Source organism: Hevea brasiliensis, chromosome 7 (genome assembly GCF_030052815.1).
Source record: "Hevea brasiliensis isolate MT/VB/25A 57/8 chromosome 7, ASM3005281v1, whole genome shotgun sequence".
In the NCBI taxonomy this organism is placed as follows: domain Eukaryota; kingdom Viridiplantae; phylum Streptophyta; class Magnoliopsida; order Malpighiales; family Euphorbiaceae; genus Hevea; species Hevea brasiliensis.
The window spans coordinates 105279416-105296958 of NC_079499.1; the positions used below are offsets into that span (position 1 = coordinate 105279416).

The 17543-nt window shown below is 34.1% G+C and overlaps 3 protein-coding genes across 4 annotated transcripts; all 3 read left to right on the forward strand.

Annotated features, from left to right (window-relative positions):
* Nucleotides 1–4317: 4317 nt before the first annotated feature.
* LOC110666794 (protein phosphatase 1 regulatory subunit INH3) lies at nt 4318–6364 on the forward strand. Of its 2 annotated transcripts, XM_021827397.2 has the most exons (3): nt 4337–4464; nt 5064–5130; nt 5821–6364. In XM_021827397.2, the coding sequence occupies exon 3, from the start codon at nt 5825–5827 to the stop codon at nt 6245–6247; it is 423 nt and encodes a 140-aa protein (XP_021683089.1). In that variant the 5' UTR covers nt 4337–4464; nt 5064–5130; nt 5821–5824; the 3' UTR covers nt 6248–6364. The 2 variants fall into 2 exon arrangements, with proteins under 2 accessions (XP_021683092.2, XP_021683089.1); XM_021827400.2 differs by lacking the exon at nt 5064–5130 and having other exon boundaries at nt 4318–4464.
* Nucleotides 6365–8771: 2407 nt separating this feature from the next.
* LOC110666793 (farnesylcysteine lyase) lies at nt 8772–13855 on the forward strand. Its single transcript, XM_021827396.2, has 5 exons — nt 8772–9447; nt 9537–9710; nt 12036–12395; nt 12566–12741; nt 13293–13855. The coding sequence occupies exons 1-5, from the start codon at nt 8848–8850 to the stop codon at nt 13558–13560; spliced, it is 1578 nt and encodes a 525-aa protein (XP_021683088.2). The 5' UTR covers nt 8772–8847; the 3' UTR covers nt 13561–13855.
* Nucleotides 13856–14748: 893 nt separating this feature from the next.
* On the forward strand, nt 14749–17297 carry LOC110666791 (RNA polymerase II transcriptional coactivator KIWI). Its single transcript, XM_021827395.2, has 4 exons — nt 14749–14996; nt 15063–15168; nt 16931–16953; nt 17038–17297. The coding sequence occupies exons 1-4, from the start codon at nt 14796–14798 to the stop codon at nt 17092–17094; spliced, it is 387 nt and encodes a 128-aa protein (XP_021683087.2). The 5' UTR covers nt 14749–14795; the 3' UTR covers nt 17095–17297.
* Nucleotides 17298–17543: the final 246 nt, after the last annotated feature.

Here is a 17543-nt window from a genome sequence, read left to right on the forward strand (position 1 = left end):
TGTTTAAATTTTAGAAAATTATTTGAAATTTTTCGAATTTTAGAAATTGGATTCGATTTTTCGAAAATATAAAACTTTGATGATTTTTAAAAATTAATTTAAAGACCACGTGGCAAAACTAAAAATATATTTGAACTTTACGAATTTTTCTGAGTTTTCTATAATTTTTTCAGAATTTTTAGGCCTCATTTTCGATCCGAAGGCAGAGTAAAAATTTAAAATTTTGTATCCTGAATCAGACTGACTGAATCGAACCGGACCTGATCGGACTGATCGAATCGGACCGGCCCATTTCCTTTTCTTCTTCCCTCCATGCGCCCGACACTCCCTCTTTCTCTCTCATTTTCTCTCTCCTCTCTCCTCCTCTCGTCACCCCACCACCGCCCCAGCCTCCCAGCTTGCCAGCGCGCCACCCCGGCTTGTCCCCCTAGCCTGTCGTCACCTGAGGCACCGAGAAAATGCTCCTGAAGATGCGCCAACGCGCAGGACGCTAATTCGGCTTCTCGGGCCAATTCAGGCCAATCCGGCCATCAATCGGATCAGGTCTTGCTCCAAGCCTCATCTATACCTCGAGAGCTTTCTATAGACACCAAGAACACCAAAATCCATCAAGCGGTTTGCCCAATTTTTATCCGGGAAGTTTTAGCCTATTTCGACTTTTGGGCTAAATTTCTCGCAAACCATGAACCCCATGAGGAAACTAAGAGTACCGAAGTGCTCCACTCATCGAGAGCTTCGCGGCAATACCAATTTCAAAATTTTTCGATACCGTTTTCGGTGGGTCCCGCGAAACTTCGTAGTGTTTTTCTGAGTACTAAATGAATTTAGAAAATTTCATAAAAATTATATACTAACTCCCGTATTGTGGGCTTCATGTAAGTCCCTTCAATTCGTGGAAATTCAACGGTTGTCCCTGGTTTGTAAATTTCGGGCCGGGCAGACAAGCTATCGAAAAAGTTTTGGAATTGGATTGAGAATTTGGCTACCCCACCATTGTCAGACGTCTCGAGCGCATTCCTGAGGTCGGAATCGGCATAGGAAACCTGAACCTTACTTTTTCTTAATTATCTAGCACTTGAATTTGATTAAAAATCTATAAAATATTCGTGGTAGTTTAGAAAATTATAATTATTTTTGCATTAGCTTAGTAATAATGCTAAGGACAGCGGGGCAAAATTTTAGAATTTTTAGAGTTCATTTGGGTAGTTTTTGCAAAAAGGGTTAATTATAAAGACTAAACTGTAATTTTTCATATTGTAATTATTGACTATTTGGATGGGCCCAGGAGGGGCTATGTGATATGATTGAGTTGTGGATGTGTGATTTGTGGATATAGAAGTGTATTTTGAGCCCTTTTGCAGGTTGGGTAGGTCTTAGATATAGGGGAGACTCTACCGAATTTTTGGCACGACTTAGGACATCTTTAGTCTTTTCTTAGTTTGTATTGAGTCAAATATATTAAATAATTATAATAAAATTGTCAGGTGAGCCGAGACAGCCTTCCTCCTCCACACAGCCACCATAGTGACTTCGGTTAAGTCTGTGAGTAAAATATTAATTTTAATTGTAATTTCGATATTATTATATGTTCAAGTATGCCCATGCATCACTTATAAATATGTATCTATGTAGTTAAACACTAGGCACATTTTATATTGCATTCATAATTGTTGAAGTGCCATAGATGTTGTTTGTGGTAATTTGGAGTAGTGTGTGTGCATGGCATGAGTGTGGTATGGTATTGGATATGGACAAGATGGGTAGACATGGCTTGAGAGACACTCGCTGGGACTCGGTCCTTTGGGGTAGACACGGCTTGAGAGACACTCGCTGGGACCCCGCATTTGGTTTATTAAGTGAAAGTCCGGCTTGAGAGACACTCGCTGGCAGAGATTGGATTAAGAGGGCTGTATAGGGGATCAACTCCCATATATGTATTGTTTGACAGTGTTGGGTGTGTGAGTGCTCCAAATTGCCTTTTTGCTGTTATGATATGAAAATTATGATGATGTTACATTTCACTCTCTGAGTCGAACGCTCACTTCTGTTCATCTATTTTTTTAGGCTACAGGGGGATTATTTGTTGTGGCTAACCTGCTCTTCTTCTTCGCAGGTCCATTGATAGTATTTAATATTTTTTGTATAATTGAGTTAAATTTTAGACTCCGCATGTATTAGAAGCACTTATTTTCATTTTGGGCCTGTATTATAAAAGTTATGTTGGACCTGTAAAATTATTAATTGTATGCATTATGAGATTGGATGAGGGAGCTGAGCTCCCATTTGATTTATGACATTTTGATTATGTGGAGGGTGAGTTGAGCTCCCCAATTTATTATATATTGTGTTTGCAGGTCGGGCGAGTCAAAAACTCCCCGTTAAATGGTCCATTTTATGGTCGGACTCTATCTGATTGAATTCGTGAAATTGGGCCCAAATGGGCCTTAGAGTTGGGTTGAAGAATAATTAGGCTTACTACGGGTCTCAGGGGCTTTAAGCTGGCCCAGGTCCTAGTATTGATCCGGGCCATAGGTTGGGTCGTGACAGCCTTAGGCCCACAATAGTAACAACATCATATGGCCTCTCCTGGGCCTACCAAACCAGACAATACTCAAGTGACTACATAAAATAATTATTTAAAAATTTAGGATGTTACAAGGAAAAAAAAAGATGAAGATGAAAATAGAGGGGGCATATCTCATGTAAATGTTGGGTAAGAAGAAGATGAAGATTTTCTTGATGGAGAAAGCGAGGGCTTTATAGAAGGAATGAAGATGAAAATGTTATTGAATAAAAAATGAAGAAAAATGAGATAAGGAAGGTATAAAAGAAGAGAGCATATAAAAGAAGGAGATAAAATGAAAAAGAATAAATATAGAGGGAAAAAAAAAATTAAAGTGGTGGACATACATTAATTAGGATGTGTATAAAAAGTAGTAACTTAACTTTGAAACTTGTAATGTTTAATGGATGAGAGAAAATTCGTAATTTGAATTTTAAATTGTGTACTTTGTTTTAGGAAAATCTCTACAAAGGCAATAATGTAAAAACATAAATTTTTAATAAATAAAATTACATAAATAACCCAATTGATTCACATTAAATGTGGATCCATTTGATTCCTCAAGCTTTTTTCTAAATTTTAGTAGAATGTTTAATTACATTACCTTTCATTATAAGGTGGTATTATTTGATTATGTATAAATATAAATATAATGTAGCTCACTATATTGTCAAGATATCATATTATCATGGATGATTATATTTTATTGATTTTTTGCATGAGATTATTTTATTCAATTAGCATTCTACTTAAATCTGAGGCAATTCATATTTGGTTTTAAAACAAAGTATGTTACTTTGTATTAAATATCGAAAAGGGGATTTTATTAAAATAAAAAATTATATTTATTTATATATAACAAATTATATTGGAGTTACTACTAAAAAAATATTTTCCTTATTGTAACGAAAAAAAAAGTTTCTTAAATATTTTATTCAGAGATTATTAAAAATTAATTTTCAATTAAATTCAACATTTTTTAATTATAATAATTTTAAAAGTTGAATAGATTTTTTTTTTTTAAGAGCATAAAAAATAATATTTTTTTAAAAGAACAAGGTTTAAATCAGGATGACAACCAAAGACTAAAGCCCAGTCCGAGCAAGATCGTCGTTGCTAACGCCCCTTGCATTCCAAACAATTGCAATTGCGGGAATTTTGGAAATGGAGCTATGATCTGCTTGGTTTCCCGGCACGGTGGAGGCTCCATAGCCCGTCATGAGCACCGGGCCAAGGGGCAGTTGAGCAACTCAAGCAAACCGCCCTACCTTACTACAGCGTAACAACAGAGGGGAATCACAACTCCACGCATGTCATAAATATAAAAAAAAGTTGTACTAAAATTACATATATCCGTAATTTAAAAAAAAAGTATTTTAATATTTAAAATTTAATTAGCAAAATGTTAATAATATTCCAAAACCCTTAGTCAGTGGCAAGTCTCGTTTTACGATATAAAAATGAGTTAACTAAGCCTTAAATCAAAAAATTCATTTAATATAATTAATAATTTATAAAAAAATTATATAAAATCTCTATATAAATATTTGAGATTCTAATATTCATATAAATATTTAATTTGTGAATTATTAAATTTATCTATATAAAATTAAAATTTAATAATTACATTTTAAATTAAATACATCATATTAGATTTTAATATATTTAATCTAATAAATACTAAATTGTACGATATTATACTGGCCGCAACAAGATTTTACACTTTGCATTAATGATGAGCCACGTCATCAAGTAGTTACCGCAACCGGTTGGGCTACATATATTCAAATTTCACTCGCCATTTCCATGTTCTTCCGACGAAATTTTCTTTCCGTCTCTCTCTTCGACAAAGCGTCTCTGCAATTCGTCTTCATCTTTGGAGCAGCGGACTTTTATCTAAGGTAAAGCTCAATTGTCTATCTTGCAAATGCATGGACCCATCTCAAATTTGTTAACATTCTATTCTCCATCAATCTCACCCTAATTCTGTGGGTAAACTTAACCCCACCCATCTCCGTCCTCCTTTTCGCCCATCTCAAAATTTTATGGGTTTCGGTTTTGAGTTGAATGGTTCGTTGATTATGCTTTTTTTCCTTTTGTGCAATTGCCTTAATCTTTTTTACCTGTTGGTTTCTTTGTTTTTTTTTTTTTTTCTGTATTTTTCGCGGGAGAGAATGAATCTGTAGAAAAATTGTAAAATTGGCTTTTGCTTCTTGCTATATAGTGAGTGAAGAGGATGTGTAAAAGATTATGGTTGCATTGGCTTGTGCAAATTTTTGGGATTTTTTCGCCACTTTTGTTTAGGGCTTAAATTTTTTTTTTCTTCGATTCTTATTTAGAGAATCCATTGATCACTTTGCGTATGATCTTCATTCATAGTGAGTGTTGAAACAAATATTGCAATTTAATATTGAAAAAATAGAATAGATTACCTGTGAATTAGTTGTTTCTCACATCTGCAAAAAAATAAAGACTGGGTTTGCTTCCTTTCTCGCCACAGATACCAATTTCTTACGGGTTTTTGCTTTCTTCTGTTTGCTGCATTCATCATTGCAATTCACAACCAGGTTATTCACTCTTTTCCTCCTTCTCTCTCTATCTACGCTTATCGGTGGCCTAAGTTATAAATCGATGGTTAAATGCTTTTGATTTGGGTCTTATTTTATAAATTTTCTAACATTATAGGGGAGACTTCTGATTGTGTGAATTCTGTTTTCTTATGATTTGCTGGCACGGGGCCTATGATCTGTTTCTTTTGTAGTGAACAAGAATTGTGTTCTATAAGTTGGGATTATCTAGGAAAGAGAAGTTGTTATCCTGCCCACAAGGTATTCGTTTGTTTGTCTAGCTGGGCACGGGTGAGTCTTTAGGCTTATAGTTGTTTGCGGCTGTCTTTTCTTTTTTCTTTTTTTAAGTAATGGTAATGGATGCTTTTATTTTTTTTCGGCTTAATGAATTAAAGAATTTTTTTTTTTTTAAAAGAAAGAACACTGTCTTTCATTAGCGGCCTTTCTATTCAACCCTAGTGTTAAATGAATGGGTCGGTGATAAATTTTGTCTGGATTTTGGTGATGATATAAAAGTTGCTGATGCTGAATTGAACGGGGTACTTTAATGTGATTATAGACTATTAGTTCTTTCAAATTCGCTTGGTGTTCATTGTGCTCTCCTATTTGTTAGGTATTGTTTACCAGTACTTGTTTTGTGCCATATCTCTCCTATTATTTCTGCTTTTGAGGCTTTGCAAAATTTCTCAGTTGCATGATGGTTCAACCTACAAGCACCACCACAACCCACACTGCCATGATGCGACCAACATCAATGTCTTCTTCCACTGTCACCACCACAGTCACCATGGAAAACCCTGCCCAACAACAGCAACCACAAACCCTAGTTTTGCGACTAAATGTCTGTTCGGATGGGGGTGTGGGAGGAGGAAGTAAGGCTAAGGAGGGAGTAAATCGGAAGAAGAAGAAGGTTACTTGGAAAGAGGGCACTGTCGACAATGAGTTCATGAAGAAGAAAAGCTCCAAAAAGTGTTGCATCTTCCACAAGGACAAGCCCTTTGACGAGGACTGCAGCGATGATGACAATGATCATGATCATGATCATCACAATCACAAATCTGATGGCGCCTGTTCTTCCAAGGACAATGGTGGTGATTTGAATTCAATGGCTGGTTGAATGCTTTTTTCTTTATAAGTATTGAAATGAACTCTTTTTCCAAACTAAAATTTCTTTGTAAGAAGTAAGAACAAGTATTGGATCTTGATTAATATTGATACTAATTTTGTTGCTCAATATTAGCTTTCTGATATTTGGAAATGCTTTGTAAGAATTTCGATTCCCTAACAAAAATTTTCTTCTGTAATTTCCTCAACCTGTTTTTAACTTAACAAAATTTATTTGAAGTTTTGTTTAGAAGTTTAGATTATCTATAAAATTTCTTTATTTTGAAATACAGCTTGCATTGAATGGTTTAGTATCATCCAACAAATCTATAGGTGAAGGTTTAGATTAAGGTTTAATTGTAATTCACATATTTATTTTAATTATTTTAGATCTAGGATAACTTTCTGTAAACAGTTCATTTGGAAGTTTTTATGAATAAATTAGTGAGAGTTCTAAATAAGAAATTGTTGCTTAGATTCCAATTGAAAATTTTAAATTGTTTAGTGTTCAAATTGTAATGTTCTAAATGATAGATTTGGCATAAAATTAACCTTGTTAGGGTTTTTCTTGGGGCTTAATGCTTTATTTATGTGGATACCACCAAAAACATATTGGTAGAACAGAAAACTTGGTATTAGATGGTAAGGACTCGAGCTACAATTAAATAATTGATTCCAGGGGCATGTTTGTGATTGCGACAATTAAATAAGTATACCAACTACTTAACTTGATGCTCGCCCTGTTTGGTCTTGCTTTGGTCATGAAAAGTTTTTTACCAAAAATTTTGCTCTTGATTCCGGAGACTTATTCCACCTGCTGCAAATAGCTCATTCTTTTGGTTGTGTGGCTTCAAGGAACTTGATTGGTCTAGGTATGGAGATCTGTGATGCGTCTTTGTTTTTTTCAATGTTTACAATGCCATGTCAAACTTTGGTTTTGGACTCTGAAGAATTCCTTCAACAATCTTTTCTTCTTGAATAACATCAGTGCTGCTTTTATTAGGTTGAAAATTTCCCCAACTTTTTTGAGTAGAAATCTCTTAACATTTTCATTTTCTTTCAGCATCAGGTTATTGAATTGTTTCCAATCTTTATGGACACTGCTTTCTTGAAGATTTGAAATTTCTTTTGCAAGATTTCCTATGCCTCTCCAGCTTTAACAACAAAGGTTCTAGGATAAATAGGTAAGTTGACAGTTTGTGGAATAAGCTATTGGTAGTTGCATCAGTTGTTATATAAGGTTATAATGCAAGTGAAGCGATCCTATGATTAGATTGCCAACAAAAGTTTGTATAAACCTTAATGTGACATTAGAAAATATGACTGATGGAGTTCAGTTTGGTGCTTATAAACCTCAATTGTTAAGTAGTTTATCAAGTGCAAAGGCCTACTTGGGATTATCAGCGTTTTCCACGTTGGATCTGTTTTGTTTTTGCTGCTGTTGTTGTTATCATCATTATTATTATTATTATTATTAGTTTAAGTTGATGGAAACATTTAAACTTGACTGGTTTCTTCAGTGAAGAAATAATAAGTTAGTTACCATTATTGGCAGAAAGTTTGGAAATGGCAATGAGTAGATGAGCTACATTGATAAAGATGAAAATTTTGATCATACATTCTCTCTCTCTCTCTCTCTCTCTCTCTCTCTCTTGATTTACACTTTTTGCAGTGGATGTACATATTCACCCTGAATTATCTTTTTTTTTTTTATTTTAATTTTAATTTTTTTTTTGCCTCATTTGGTTAAAAAACCTAAGGGAGACAGTGTTGCTTGCCTTGGCATCTCAAATTTGTTGGCATGTTCGCAAAAGTAGTGAGTGCAGAAAGCAAATGATTAAAGGTAAAAAATGATTATAAATAGTGAATGCATAAAATGAAATAAATATTTTTTTGAAGATGGTGTAATAGTTTTTCATTAATTTAAGGAAATTTATAGATTTGATATTATGAGTTTGTTTGATATTATTGTTTTATTATGTTACTGTTTCAAAATTATTGATTATAAAACTGCTATTTAAAAAAAAAAAATAGGGAACATGATTTAAGTAATAAAATAGAAAATTTGTTAATAAAAAAAATTATTTGTTATGTAGTTATTCCCTCTTCTATGATAAAACCCCAGCTTTCCCTTTCAATACTTACGTAACCTGATGGAACATCTTATTTACCTTTTATTTTTTTTTAATATAATAATGATTGAATTTAATATTTTTTTTAATTATTTTTCTATGAGGGTCTTCTTCAAACATTGGACTACTTCAAAAAAATTTATCAGGCAACTTGAGTTCGAGGTCAGAATCCAAACCCGATCAATGGTTATTATTCAAAGTGCATATCGAAGTATATTCTTCAATTTTGCTTTCAATTCTAGTTTTATTTCTATTATAATTTCGTTTCACTTCTAATTTACTTACCAAATTTGATATTTCAAATTTTTTAATTTTTTTAAAAATAAAAATTTTATTTAAAATTCATTTAATATAATTTAAAATAATTTTATTAAAATTCATATTTAACTGATTTCAATTTCAATTTGATTTCGCTCCAAACTCGGACGGAATCCATGTGGAGCCCACAGCCTCGCTGCTGATGGTTTCGTAAGTCTAGTCCATGTTAAACGACCAACGACGAATCAAGCTACTTGGCTTAAATCGGAAATTAAATTGTTTTTTGTTAGTTGGTTGGCTCAGTCTTCCCGTAGCACCAAAAATGTCATCCATACTCGCGATCATCATCTGCCTCCTTGCTCTCTTCACCCAATCTCAATCCCTCTCTTCCCCCACCGTATGCATCATCGGCAGCGGCATCGCCGGCTCCTCCCTCGCTCACTTCCTCCGCAGTTACTCCCCTCCCAACTCTCCGCCTTCCGCCGCTCGTATCCTTCTTTTCGAGCGAAACGGGATCGTCGGAGGCCGCATGGCAACTGTCACCATCTCCGGCGAGACCTTCGAGGCCGGTGCCTCCATTCTTCATCCCATGAACTATCACGCGTCCAATTTCACTAAATTGCTGAATTTGAAGCGAAGGATACCTCCCACTTCCATGAGCTCTTTCTCGCTGGGGATTTGGAATGGTAACAAGTTTGTGTTCAAAACGATGACTTTTGAGTCTAAGAATCCGTTTGTACAGAAGATCGTCTCCTTTGCTAATTCTCTTTACATGTTGTTGCGCTATGGCTTTTCGCTTTTCAAAATGAACAGCTTCGTTGAGGTTATTTATACTACTTAGTACTGATGAGTTTATTTTTGTTTTTGGTATACAAAAAAGAAGCTAAAGATCATTGTTATTTTGTGATGCAGGTTACCGTAAACAAGTTCTTGAAGTATTATCAGAGCTTTGAAACGAGGCCCACTTTCGAGACTGTAGATGAGATGCTGCAGTGGGCTGGTTTGTACAATCTAACTACTTGCACTTTGCAAGAGGAATTGGTGAATGTTGCATTGTCTCCTCTATTGATTCAAGAACTTGTCACTGTAAGCACCACAAGGTCCTTTCATGCTAATTAGCCTGACATTTTCTTAGTAATAACACTCTTTTATTCATAGTTTATTTTTTTCCTCATTCCTATAAAAAGCACTTCGAATCTGAGGTAATAGCACTGAAAGAAAAAAATTATTTTCATTTTCTTTTTGCTTGAAGGTAGAGACATCTCTCCATATGTTTGCTGGTTGAATTGTTTGCTAAAGTTTCAATTCTTTTGCAGCCAATTAATTTTTAGTAAATTCTAGAGCACATCTATTCTTACTTGTCATTTCATCACTTCAAAAGCACCAGCTTCAAATATAATCTTCATGTGACTTGTAGAAGAATATTATTTGGATGTTGTCACTAGGGCCTTGGCAGTTTTCCTTAGCATGGCATGATTTCATTGTGCAAAACATTGTTTGTCATAGAACCTGCTTAAAGCTATACATGTTTGTGTTGGTGGTTGTGAGATTTTTGGTGCCTACCTGACTGGATTTGGGTGAGGATGGTTCCATTGCAACTAATCAGAAAGTTTTGTTAACAAATCAATACAAAATGGAGTTTCATTATCAAATAGTGCAAAGTACCATGACTAATGGTGTAATTTACGCTTCCTAATAGTTTATCTTCAGCTAATTACATGTAGAAAACTAGGATCCCTAAAAGGTTAAGGCAATTTCTTGGTCAACGATGTTTAATAGAATCAACACTGACTATAGTGTGTTCGAAAAGCTTATAGGCTCTACCTATGATGGGTATGGTTTTTGCTTCTGGAACAACAAGATCCACACTTATTTTGTTATATGGGATGTGTGGAATAGGCCTTTTGTCACAGATGGTGACTAGGAGGTTTCTTCACTTAAGAAATTTTTAGTTGGTTTGGTTTAGGGGTTTTGATAAGAAGGAATTGAAGTTCATTGTGCCCTTTTTTGCTTGTAGTGTGGGGCATTCCTTTGGAGTGTGGTATGATGTGCGTATAAAAAGTCAGTAAAAGATTTTCTTAGGCATTTTAAATTATTTCAAAATATTTGTCTAAGATTACATGTTAGGACAACATTTTTTTTAATAATTACTATTCTACTATATTGGCTATATTGTAATACCCAAATTGGAATTTTTCTTCTTCTTTTAAAGTTTTAACAATAATTTGGAATTCACAATTTCTTCTCGTAGAAGGCCATGTTCCTTCTTTGTTGCTAGTTGCTGCCACAGCAGTATTAAATGACCAATAAAAACCCATTCAACACTAATTGATTAAAAAAAAGGACTGAGCACTTTTCAGAAACTTTGAGATGATAAATATTGCTCCCAAGTTTTTCCCCCTCTCTCTTCTCTTTTTATTTTTTTATTTGATGTCATTAATAAACACCTAGCTAGTGCATGACATTGTCATATGGGTTATGAAGGCATTTAGGAATATTGTAAAACTTGCCTTGTCAAGTTGCAAACTATTGTCAATTTGAATTTTGAACATAATTGTTGTGATTGAACCAAGACATAGCCCATAGGGAATGCTGTAATAAATGAAAAAATGTTATGATTCTCTGCTTGATTGTAAGCAGCAAAGCGAGGATTCTGATGCAAATTTTCAGATTTCTTCTGTAATATCGGTTTCATGCCTACTGTTATTTACTTAGATATTATAATGTAGTTATGATTACATTACTATTCTGATTGATTCTGATAAATTCCATCACTGCATCCCATTTCTTTTCTCATTATCTTCTTTGTTACATTTTGTTTTGTAGCATTTGAAACACAGTCTTAATGTTTATGAAAACTGTATATCTTCATCTTGTCTTTGATAGAACAATGCCATAAGTGATTACTCTTTTTCTGAGCTGGTCATTTTTACTGTCAAACAATATTTTTGTGCATGTTTTCAATTTTTTGCCAAAAGTGAAACTGGTAAACATCCTTATTTTCTCAACTAGAGAGACTCTATATCATTTGAATTCTTTTTTTCATCATCTGCAGAGTCCTTTTTGCTCCAAACTCCAAAGATGAGAATGAGACAGATTTCATTTATTGTAGTTAGGCAATAATATTTGTTTCCCCTTGGCAAACAATTTCCACCATGACATGTTATTTTAAAACTGAAGTTTTACTGACCTCTTTGTTCCTCAAGGTGTTCTTTTATTGAACTTGTCAAGGCAGAAGCACCATGCAGCAATGAAGTAGAATAGTGGTTCATGTGCACACTGAGAATTGAGAATGCAGTTGAAATTTATTGAGATTATGCCAAAATTTGGAAATGGCTCATAAGTGGGATATTTTTGTTGGCATTTTCAAAAATGTCATCGCAATTTGATATTTTGTTGAATTATGTGCAGGTCATTACAAGAATTAACTATGGCCAAAGTGTTTATATCAGTGGACTTGCTGGAGCAGTTTCCTTGGCAGGGTCTGGTGGAGGTTTGTGGTCCATTGAAGGAGGGAACTGGCAGATGGCTAGTGGGCTAATTAATAGATCAGATATTGAATTGCACCTCCATGAAGAAATACTGTCTATCTTTAACCTTGGAGAATATTATGAGCTCAACTCTACAAAAGGAAGGAGTTATATGTGTGAAGTCACAGCCATTGCGACACCACTAGATGAGTTGAATATTCAATTTACACCTCCAATATCAATTCCTGAGCGTCAATTACAACACACACATGCAACTTTTGTGAGGGGCCTCCTTAATCCTGTAAGTATCCCATCTACTGTGAATTCCATACTCCCATTTGAACTTTCTGTTAATGGATGCATAATCTTTCTTCACTATTGTTTCACCAGCAGTCGTTTTTCTCCATGTTTTAATAGATCCTATTTTCTTTATTATATTCTAATAATTATAATGTTTTACCGTGTACAAAGGGATATTTTGGCCTACAAACTGTCTCAGAAATTCCAGAACTTGTGGGCACCATAGAGGATCCTGACCTTCCGTTCTCAAGCATTTCTATTCTCAAGCGGCACAATGAGACAGATATGACATACAAAGTATTCTCTCGAAAAGCAATGCCTGATTCATTACTTGATAACATTTTTAGGTAAAATTTTCAACTGGTCATGACTTTAGTGGAAATGAAACATACAAAATGTCCTTGAAATTGCATCAATAGCATTATTTAGTTTTTGTTTTATGCCATCACAGAATTACTTATTCCACTACTAGCTCACTGCCATTAAAATCAACATAGCTAGTAATCTGGGAGGGATTGGGATAATGACACCAGAAGTCCTACAAGAACCCTCATTAGGACTTAATTTTAAAAGGGTTATACTTTTAGGACTTTTTGGTGTAGTTATCTTTGGAGGGATTCAATTTCACTCCATGGTTTCTGATATTCAGGCCTTGTTTTAAGTCCCAAGGCATCCCTTGCAAAGATGTATTCAATGTGATGCAATTCATTCTTATAAATTTTTGGTTTATTATTGCACAAGGACTGAGCCTATTTAAAAGAATTTGTATTTAAGCTTTTGTCCTCTACACAGTCCAAAGTTAGACTGCACCTAGGGCCAGACAGAATTCCCTTGTTAAACTACCTATAGAAAACCTGCCAACTTTTATGTACTGACAATTTATTGATGCTGCTTACAGTGTGAGGAAGGAGACTATAAGAATAGACTGGGGTGCTTACCCTCATTACAAAGCTCCTGAAGTATTTGCGCCTTTTATTTTGGATGGTCAGCATTTGTACTATGTGAATGCCTTTGAGAATGCAGCTAGCACCATGGAAACAAGTGCTGTTGCAGCTGAGAATGTAGCACGACTCATCCTGTCCAGACTTTTTGGCGAGGTATCCTTGAGTACATCTTACTTCATGAGCTCTTTTTCAGATGATGAGTTGTTGCATGCTGAGTTGTGATTCAAATGTATAAACACAAAAGAGTAAATTGTAGCGGCTTTAAATAATGAATGAGAGTGTAAAAGGGTTCTTCTGTGTTACATTCGGCACTGTGGATGTCGGTGCACCCTTCGATACAAAGTCACCAGCACAATCTCAAAGAGACTGGTATCTGCCAGATTTGTATAATAAGGCCTTCGAAGTTGTATCAATGGTACTCTGATGTTGTACCAAGAGTAGAGAGTATTGAGACCCTATCTCGGATATCACCATACTTTGTGATTACTTTGTTAAATAAAATTTGTGTTGAATTCAAGCCCTTGAGTTTTAATTTTTCATTAAGAAGTCCGCGTTTTTTTAATAGAAAAGGAAGTCTATTTAAGCTTGCTTTATGATTCTTGTGATAGATTTTAATTTAATAACTTGAATATTCAAACGAGTTTATAGGAAATTTTGTGTATTGGAAATAAATTTTAAAATAATATAATTCATTTGGTTTCCATTATTGAGATGAATGTATTTATTTTTATATTTTGTTTTTATTTATAAAAAAATAAATATAATTTTAGTAGGGTATTTTAGGTATACAATAAGAAATATAATTAAATGATTTTTTTTTTCAAAACATTAAATGAATTCAATTCTTGTAAAATGATGTTATTTTTCGTATAACATATATTTTTTAAATAATTTATTTTTTAATTAAAAAAGTTAAATTCTAACAATTTTAAACTTAATCAATAAAAAATTATATTGAATTTTTTAATTTTTGAAATACGCCCTTAATTAGCGGAATGTAAGAAAGAAAATGATAAAAAAATTTTAATCAGGATTATTAAAATAATGAAATAATATTTCAAAATTTTAAGAAATTGAAATGCTAATAGAAAATCTAAGTAGTAAATTTTATTTTATAATTAATTACAATTAATAATAATTAATATAAAAATAAAAATAATTAATAAATATTAAATAATTCAATGATCAAAAGTATTTTATTTTACTTAAAATTTATAAAATAAAATATATAAATTTATTTGAAAAAAGAAGTTCAACTAATTTTAATCGGAAGTGAAGTTCAAAATTTTATAATTTTAAAAATCATTATTGTACTATTAGTATAAAAATTTAAATTTTTACATAAAATAGTTTTAAAAAAAGGCTTTTAAACGACTCGCCGCCTCGTTTTACAAGTTTTGTACATGTTGGGTCGGGTTTTGACCCGTCAAGTCGAGTTTTTGGGGTTTGGCTCCAACATGGCGACCAAAATCCTGCGAGAGCTGACTGTTTGGACAAACAGAAGAAAGAAAGGAGAGAGATCAGTAACAATGTCTGGCAGAGGAAAGCGAAAGGAGGAGGAGGGCGCATCGGATGATAACTCGGACGGCCACGCTCCTCCCAAGAAAGCTTCCAAGACTGATTCTGCCGACGACTCTGATGACATCGTCGTTTGCGAGGTGCGTCTATTTATATATGTCTTGGGGCGAGTCTAGGGTTTATAATTTTTTTTTCTTGGTTTGTAGATATCGAAGAACAGGAGAGTGACAGTGAGGAACTGGCAAGGAAAGGTCTGGATAGACATTCGCGAGTTCTATCTCAAAGATGGAAAGCAACTGCCTGGCAAAAAGGGTAACTCATTCTATCTCCCTCTTTCTCTTTAGGGTTTTAATTATTTTCTTAATCTGAATCATGGGTAGGGATGTCCTTGATGATGTTGAGCATAAATTGGTGGCAACTTATGTTTCGAAGGCTACAAGAGTTTTGCTGACATTTTAATTAAATAATGATTTGTATAACATAATCTAGTGGGTGCTTCAATTACTTGTGGAGGTTTCATTTCAATATTCTACGCGTTTTACTATTTTTTATGTAATCATAGTTGAAGTCATACGTGCAAACATAATTGCTAATGTAGTTCCATCATATTTATAAGTTTTGAAGAGTTAAAGATGGCCCTTCAAGTTTATTTTTCAAAGTTTCACTCTTTAATTAAACCTTGGAAACCAAAGATGCTGTTATTTAACTTTTGATGCTTCTTTGTTCAATGCAACACATGAGGACTAAGATTGAGAAGAAGGCAATACTTTAGGAGTGAATACTGAATTATTGGAATGTTCGTTTCCATCTTTGCAATAATATAAATCTATATGCTGGTCTAAATCCTAGAATTTTTAGTCCTGTATGTTTTGGCAATTTGGTTATAAAGGTGAATTGGATAGTGACTGAGTGAAAGCAACATGATTCCATTTAATTTTTATCAAAAAGGATGCCTAAGATGTGAGAATAATTAATTTGATGAGATATATTTTACCAAGGTGATATTAAGGTGAATTTGGGCAAAGAGTTTATTTCAATGGTGAAGGCATTGATGGAATTGTTTGATGAGAGTGTTGGGTTGCATGGTAGAATCGTTTTTTTTTTTTTTTTTTTATTTATCTAGGTCTTCCTTTACATCCTAATTCAAGAACAAATCTGTATAGGACCTTACAGTGGAATATTTGGGGAAGAGGCTAGCAGGATAGGAAAGGCCCTGTACACTTGGGGACACTCACTAAGAGTACATGCTTTTATCCTTGTACTTTGTTATGTATCCCTTTTCCCAATCTCTACTTTAATGGCAAAGGGTAGAATGAAGATTTCTTACGGGTCGTATAGAAGAAGAGCCGTATGAGATGCAAGTTGATCATATGTGAGTGAATGGAGGTAGAGCTCAATTCTTTGCGGAAGGCATTGATAGAGGATTGATGTTTAAAAGAAAAAATTTTTGTTAGATTCTTTTGATAGAACACATTAATTGAGTTTTCTTTCCATCATGCTTGGGGAAGGTCAAATTATTGACTTTAGCTGAGAAATATGCTGAGCATTTTGTTGCCATTCAATGATGAAGCCAGATGGTCTGCATGTTGGCACCAGAGCATGCCTATTATATGTCTTAGTTCCTTGCTTTTCATCAAAAAGACCTTCTTGAATCCATTTGTAGTTAAACTCAGCCATAATCTGCAATTTGTTTCAAAAAGTTCCTTTCTCTTGCAGTTGTACATAGCAGTTACTAGTTTATACCTTGGTTTAATAATCTCATCTGAAGGTCTTTATGTTGTGGAATTAAAGCATCATGAGGTTAGAATTAATTGCTTTTCTTGCTTTGGAAGCCTGAGCAGTGAAAATGATTAATTTCTTTTTGGTGAGCCTTGCACATTTGGGTTGGAGAAGAGGAAAAAAAAATAGGGGAAAAGGGGAAAAAGCAGCCCCGGGGGGTGGAGAGTGTGGGGTGGTGTGGTGAAAAAGATCCTTTTAATTTCGTTTTTCTTTTTTCATTTTAATTTTCATTTCCTTGCTTTATATCATTCCTTCAACATTCCTGACGTGCTTATATGTTTGTATTTTGATCCAGGAATATCATTAAGTGTTGATCAGGTACAATTTATCAAAATTTGACACTTTTTCTGAATGATTCTAATTGCTAAATAGGTGTGTTGATTTGGTTTTCTACTTGTGCAGTGGAATGTACTTAGGGATCACGTTGAAGAAATTGACAAGGCACTTGCGGATTCTTAGGAGCATTGGTGTGGATGTGTTAGGGTGTAGTTCTAGGGATTTTGGTTCTTATGGTTTTGTATTCAAGGATGTGGGATATGGTAGGCAGATGTCCTTTCTGTGGTTGTTTGAAGTTGATAACTACATTTTGCTTGGGCTATTAATCCGTCTGTGGCATATGACAATCCCCTTTGACCAATCTATTGGCCTAATTGTGTTAGTAATTGCTGATTAGTGTTTTGCCTTGGTATGGCTGGTGGTTCTGTTCATACCCACATTAAATCCATTGCAGACGTTGTCCTACTGGCTAAAGTTTCTAGTAGCCACTGTTAAAAGCCAAAGTCTTGTTAATGCGATGCAAAAGCCATTCGCCGTATGCAGAACTGCGTGCGAATAACCTATTACAATTCACCAATTGGAATTTTGAACAATTGTGAACAATGAGGCTCTATTTTTACTTTTTGAAAGTA

Excerpts from the sequence above, each read along its gene's own strand:
- LOC110666791 (XM_021827395.2), top strand. The coding sequence starts at position 14,796 with ATGGCGACCAAAATCCTGCGAGAGCTGACTGTTTGGACAAACAGAAGA. Across the intron at positions 14,997-15,062 it reads ATGACATCGTCGTTTGCGAG|ATATCGAAGAACAGGAGAGT; the intron begins GTGCGTCTATTT and ends CTTGGTTTGTAG. Across the intron at positions 15,169-16,930 it reads GCAACTGCCTGGCAAAAAGG|GAATATCATTAAGTGTTGAT; the intron begins GTAACTCATTCT and ends ATTTTGATCCAG.
- LOC110666794 (XM_021827400.2), top strand. The coding sequence starts at position 4,370 with ATGTTCTTCCGACGAAATTTTCTTTCCGTCTCTCTCTTCGACAAAGCG. Across the intron at positions 4,465-5,820 it reads GCAGCGGACTTTTATCTAAG|TTGCATGATGGTTCAACCTA; the intron begins GTAAAGCTCAAT and ends AAAATTTCTCAG.
- LOC110666793 (XM_021827396.2), top strand. The coding sequence starts at position 8,848 with ATGTTAAACGACCAACGACGAATCAAGCTACTTGGCTTAAATCGGAAA. Across the intron at positions 9,448-9,536 it reads AAATGAACAGCTTCGTTGAG|GTTACCGTAAACAAGTTCTT; the intron begins GTTATTTATACT and ends TTTGTGATGCAG. Across the intron at positions 12,742-13,292 it reads TTACTTGATAACATTTTTAG|TGTGAGGAAGGAGACTATAA; the intron begins GTAAAATTTTCA and ends TGCTGCTTACAG.